This window comes from Loa loa (genome assembly GCF_000183805.2).
Source record: "Loa loa unplaced genomic scaffold supercont3.78, whole genome shotgun sequence".
Classification (NCBI taxonomy): domain Eukaryota; kingdom Metazoa; phylum Nematoda; class Chromadorea; order Rhabditida; family Onchocercidae; genus Loa; species Loa loa.
The window spans coordinates 150,722-157,505 of NW_018108258.1; the positions used below are offsets into that span (position 1 = coordinate 150,722).

A 6,784-nucleotide genomic window follows, 5' to 3' on the forward strand; every position below is an offset into this window, starting at 1 on the left:
ATGGTTCAGCAATACTACTATCTCTTATCAACTCTTGAAGATGCTGTGGTTCAGCAATACTACTATCTCTTATCAACTTTTGAAGAGGCTGTGGTTCAGCAGGATATACACTCCTGTCTCTTTTATCAACTCTTGAAGAGGCTGTTTATTTTCATCTATTCTTTCTTTTGATTTGATATTATATCATTTGTTTCAAAATATTTTCTCATTTCCTACTTTTGAATGTTCCTTTTAAAATCAAATTTTGGTAAATTGATGTCAAAATTTTATATATGCATATACTTTTTCTAAGAGCGCAATTTTCCTCCATCCCACAACCAAAATTCATTTTTCTTCATTTCAACTTTCCATAAAAAATGCATGCACAAAGACGGATCATTGTTACTTTCTTTTTTTTGCAACTATTATTTTGATAATAGATGGATTTGAAACTCTAGATTTGTTGAATAATTCGAAAATCAGAAATGACTAAACGATCGACAAAAGGTCGTTTGAATGATGGCGGCAAAAAGTTACGTTTAGCAAGGCGAACAACAACAACAACGACAGTGTCACCAATTGCTTGCCTTCTGGAATGGGATTCTGCTGAATGCCAAATTTTTCATCTCAAACGACCATTGTTTGCACCAAATTTGGCATATTCGAAAAACAAATATGGTCCTCTACAGAAATAGATGTTTTATTTTTCTTTACTTTAGAAGGATATCCAATTTTTGGTCTTAAAATTGAAATTTTCAGCATACTGTCTACAAGGACAATTAAAGGGAATAAAAAAAGAAGTTTCAGATTCAAAAGAATAAACTTACAAACTTGAATACTGTAATGCAGAAAGGGGAAGGATTCTGTTATCATTACATGAAGTATATCATTTTTACCTAACTGAATTCTATGTAATGTACTATTGAAGGAATAAAGAAGAATGGATCGGATAAGCTTAATTAGATAAGTAAAGAATATATCAGCAGAGAGTGAAATAAATTTGCTTACTTCCTATGCAAATTTTCTTTTTCATTTAAATAAAATTAAATAAATTAAGAAATTCAAAAAGTAAAAATTAATTAAAAATCAAAATGAATAGCAAAATTTGATTGAAATTAATCAACCAAATATCACAAAGTCAAACTTATCAACCATTGCTTATACTAAATCCAATTGTTTCAAATCGGATCAACTTAATATGCCATAGTCTCATTTGTCTTGCAGGCTTGATTACGCCAGTTTTGCCAATATCACAAATAGCTGAGGAGAGTGTCGAATCAAAATCATTACCAATAGCATTGTTGACTACATCTGAAACGATTGCAACAACAACAACAGCTAAAACAGTTACTTCAACCGGAATTACGATAGCACAACTGGAACAACCTGAGAATTTGGCTCAGGAACAGGAATATCATCAAGCTACAGTAAACGGTGAGTTCACTGAGCGCACTCACACGTTTCTTTCTACCACAATTATCACCACTACTACTACTACTACTACTATTACTACTACTATCATCACTACTGCTACAACACATATCAGCACCACTACAACCATCATTGATACCTCAACTTTTAGCCTTTTTCAAAAACATGATATCAATGATGGCATATTTGCTATTCCCAAGACAAATAGTAACCGTAAAGTGCTGACACCATCATTGTTCCGTTTTGATATCGATGAGGATAACGATAATGACGATGATGACGACGACGATCGTTTTGCATTCTTCTGGCCAACTGTTTCACCTTTTCAAACGCAAACTGCAATTATTTCCTCTCCTCAGATAAAAAATCTGGAAACATTGTCACCGGTGACATTCCGTATAATTCCTGCAAACACTTTTCATTGGAGTGATAGCACAACAGAAGGTTCTTTTCAGAGTTTAACAATGCAAGAAGGTTATAGGTCAAACGAGGACAAATACGGGAAACTCGTCAATCCTACATCGGCTACGAACACGCACCTTTTATCACTAATAACTCGGAATAACATTAGCCAGCATGAGTATGGGAGCTATACCGATGATTATTCTGGGTATCATTATCGTTCTGATAAAATATCAGAGTACAATAGCAGCTATCAGGACGGCAAGCATAAACATGGTTATCCGAACAACAATCGGAGCTATTTTCGGCACCATCGCACTAATCCAGAATGTAACAATTATCCCAATGCTAATTACTCTAATTGTCGTGATGCTACTATAATTAGCACTTTTCCAACATCATTGTCACCTCGTGTTTCATTTGCTTCTAGTGCACCACTATCTTCCTCCAATATGACCACCAAAATTATGCAAATTTCTAGTGCTATGTCGCAGCAATCTAATCGAAATTATTTTGAAGATTTATGGAACGATATTGCTGGACCACCAGCTGTTATCATAGATAGCGATCAGAAAGAATCGAGAAATAAAGGAACAACGACAATATCTCCTACTTTTACCAATATCATTAATAGTAATCTATCAACCAGACCTTTAACCTTTGCCACCTTATATACGCAACAGTCAACACAACAATCTGTATCATTACATGATAAGACAACGCCTCGTATTGATAAAAGTTTGACGTCAACTGCGCCAAAAATAACAACTTTTTTGCTGAATATTTCAACTAAATCGTCATTAGTAAATGACAATGCAAAAGAGGAAAAGAAAGAATTAAAAAGGCCAAAAGCTAAGAATTGGGGTAAGTTTAAATAGTAGAAAGTATGCGCTTTTCCATACTTTAACAGCTATAGAGTTTCTTAAATTTTTTTTCCTTCTACTGAAACACTTTTTTTCTTTTTAATTTAAACTTTCAACTTTGAACTTTATTGTTTTGCTTCAGCATGACTGTAATGTTTTTTTATTCAAATTTCTAATTTTTCATCAATTAGTAACTTGTCTTTTTCCTTTTTCTTTTTCCTATACTATTATTTATTTCCTTTTTTAGCACATTTAAATTGAACAATTAAAGTGAATGAGTGCAGTGAACAAGTCATAAATCATAATGAGGAAAAACAATGTTAGATATCAAATAGATACGATCAATGGAATAGGTGAATCAAGGCCTTGTTGTTTATTGGAATAGATAAATCAAGGCCTTGTTGTTTGTTGGAATAGATGAATCAAGGCCTTATTGTTTGTGTATTTGGTAATATATTTGTAGTTTATTCATTCCTTATTTCTTAAATTAATCAATTTATGTAAGATGAGAAAATTACAGGTGTTAATCATCACAAATCACAACAATTACTCACTGTACCCACCGTATCATCATCATCTACCATTAGACATCGTATTCGTACAACATTGGTAAGCCATACCATTTATGCAGTCAGACCAACTACTCCTATGGGTGAACATATCACGGATACAGTCAAGGTTTGTTATCTGATTAGCTTATCTTTTATCATTTCATTCTTTCGCCTTAAATCTACTATATTTATCATTATCGGGATTAAAGGAATGATTAAGAATGTATGCGGAAATTTTTAAAATGATAAAAGATAAGTGCAATCTGTCACATTGTCTCCAAACTTTTTTTTAGGTTTTATTTAAATTTTGAAATTATATCCAAATAAATTATACTTTTTTTACTTTAATTTACTTAAAGAACTTTTCATGTCTTCTTTAATCATTTCAGGCTCCTGCTACGCCAACAGATTTCCCACGTACGGCACTAATTTCAATAGCATCATTATCCGTTATCATTATCATTGCCATCGTTGTTTTCTGTGTTTTCAGGTAAGATTTTTTTTTGTTTCCAGGTGAGTTTTTTCCATTTAAATCCTTTGCTAACTCGGAAATCCTATTCTGTTATTCTGGTAGTAATTTGGTTTAAAATTCAACAAAAAATTTTAAAATTTGGCAATATCAAATGTATTTTTAATGTTATTTAAGAATTCTTTAAAGATTGATGACAAATATATTTCACTTTAAATATTAAATATCTCTCAAACCATAAAATTTCTTGTTTGTCTTCTTCCCTTATTTTATTATCCAATTTATATGAAAATATTGCCATTTTATTTGATTTGGGCACTTGGGCAAATAAAATTTTTTAAATTAAACTTTTTATTTGGTTTATTCAATTTTATTTAAAGACCTTAAGATTTTACTTTGAATAAATTTTATTTAAAGCTTTTTCTATTCAGTCCTTTTTTTACACATTACTTTCTAATTAATTCAGAAAGAGTGAAAAATTTGGCAAGAAAATTGAAATTTTGTTGCAGATGCAGGCAAAGTGGTCCATCAACAGATCAGTATCCAATGGTTTGTAGCGGTAAACAATCCGGTTATGCTCCAATACCGGCCGAATTGTCACCACCATTAATGCGCGAATCATCTCGACAAAATGCTGGTCCATTCTTTCATAATCGAGTAAATCAACTTGATGGTTATCAACCAATCAAAGGTGCTGTAATACCGAATGGAAATAATTTGATGACGAGTAATATCAAAGGTAATTGTGCATCAGCCATTAATGGTAGGAAGAAAGAATTTAAGGAATGGTATGTTTAGCTGTGATCTGATCGATAATTATAAAAAAACTCTATCATTCTTAAAAATGAATTTCATCTTTAACAAATTCAAATTCATTTATTTTTAATAAAAAAAAATGGTGCCATAAAATCTGAAAATGTCATTGTTGTATTACTTTAAGATAATTTCATTGTAAATCATATTTATTTATGGATATATCATACGTGAAATATTATTATTATTGGTTAGAAGTTAAGCAAACGTTGATTCAGTAATTGCACGTACGTTACGTGTGATCTTCCTTGAAGCCAATATCATTGGTAGCAATGATTTTCTGAAAATATTTAATTTTTGAAATTGAATCTTCCACATCGAAACAGATAGTTTTCAATTGATATGTTGCTTTTTATCTTTTCTTCCTTTCTTTTCTTTTTTTTTTGTAAAATTTTTAGTCTTAAAATTTTTTTGAATGTGAGAATAAATCTGGCACATTCCCGAAATGTTCTCTCAAATATTGTTGTTGTGCTTTTTTTTGTTCTCATTTTTCTTCCATATCATCTTTAGTTTCATTGTTTGCATTCTTTTGCCATTATTTTTTTTTTTTTTGAATGAATCCCTCATTAATTAATAATTATATCCTACTTTATTTTCCTTTCCCACTATGCTTTCTTCCTCAACCATTAATTAATTAATTAATTAATTCATATCTTCTCTTACAGAATTACTTCCTATTTTTAACAGAAAACGCAATCATTTCATATCTTTGCTTGTTTTTCAATTTTATCAAATTGAATTTATCGAAACATTCAATTTAACCAACTCCATGAAATCCTGAAAATGATTCCTTCTGGCTAACTCTTACCATTAGTTGATAATTTAATTAACGTCATTGTTGCAAAAAATTTGCAACCCGAAATGTGTAAAGTTATTTCACCTGAAATGCAAACATGCAAACATTGAAATGCAAACTGAAATGCAAACATTTCATTTGCATTTCTATTTCTTCAAATTTTGAAATGTAAAATAGTTTTGTTTAGATCTCAATTTTTATTAAAATTGTTATCCCTCCTCATATATTCCATTTTAAAAGCTTTTTTTCAGAATTGTCATTTTTGTTTTGGAATGTTTCTTTTTTTTCGTTTGCTAGATTAAGACTGATTAACTTTAACTCTTGGCTACAAAACACAGTTTGCAAGGAAAACAAAGAAGCGCAAATGGAAAATGCAAGTGGCGCTAATGACGGCAAAAATGAAATTGCTGAAAATTCATAATTGTAAATAATAATGCTTGCTAGAGTATAATTGTCGCTGTGTTCTGCCAAATACTAATCACTTCGGATAAGTTGTCATTCATTATCGCATACCTTAATTATTTCTTTTTCTTCGTTTTGTAATGGTTTGATAAATTATTGAAATGCAATAAATAAATATGCTTAACAAATGTTAATTGATCATGAAAAATGCTCTAATTATCGATTACCTGCAATCATTAAAATTTTTCCTGCTTTTATCCAAGTAATAATTAATTTTAAATGAAAAAAAAAGAGATTCATTTTCATACTATCTGAAATGAAAGATTTTTTCATAATTAAATCTTTCAATATAAAAGTAATTGTTGGTTTACATTTAAAATTGATATTTACTAAATGATAAGTCATATTCCAATGATTAATTTTACATATTTGATAATTGGATAACATGAATGTTAAAGCTGACTTCTTCCAATTTCGATCTATGGTTGATATAATGATTATTTCCGGAAATTACAACTAAAATGTTGGGAAAATTTGGAAATTTTTCTAAATTTTACATTTTTATTCGTAAACATACTTTTTATCCCCTGTGAAAATTGTTGGACAAATGTAAGAAATTAATTTCAAGGTTTTAAAGCGGTATGCATTAGGATAGTCGAAGCTGTCATGCCTGAAATAGTTAAATTCATTAAAAATCAATGATTGAACTGATAAAGACAAATGATATCATATTTTGAAAGATCAAAAAAGCACTATAACTATCTTTAAATGATCGTCAAATGGAATTTTCAAGAAGAAACAACTCTCCAATTCGTTGTTTCTCTCCGATCTGCTGTTATTGCTAATAATGTCCAAAATCAATACTGTTAAAGGAGACGTGGAATCAAATGATGATTTCCACATTTGAAATTAATTACTGGAAATGAATAATTCATTTTAAAGCACCAGATTATTCTATGAGTTTTAAAACAAACAAAATTTTGTTCTTTCCTTTTTTTATTTTTAAAATTGTAACTTGTATTAGACAAGCTGTCAATGTTGTTCGCTGCGGTGATAATCCATGTCAAATAGAACAATC

At 30.0% G+C, this 6,784-nt stretch overlaps 1 protein-coding gene across 1 annotated transcript; it reads left to right on the top strand.

Moving 5' to 3' along the window:
* Nucleotides 1-464: 464 nt before the first annotated feature.
* LOAG_11390 (hypothetical protein) lies at nucleotides 465-4,505 on the top strand (the record flags this gene model as incomplete). Its single annotated transcript, XM_003146911.2, has 5 exons — nucleotides 465-657; nucleotides 1,204-2,676; nucleotides 3,196-3,353; nucleotides 3,616-3,716; nucleotides 4,205-4,505. The coding sequence occupies 5 exons, from the start codon at nucleotides 465-467 to the stop codon at nucleotides 4,491-4,493; spliced, it is 2,214 nt and encodes a 737-aa protein (XP_003146959.1). The 3' UTR covers nucleotides 4,494-4,505.
* Between the last annotated feature and the right edge of the window lie 2,279 nt (nucleotides 4,506-6,784).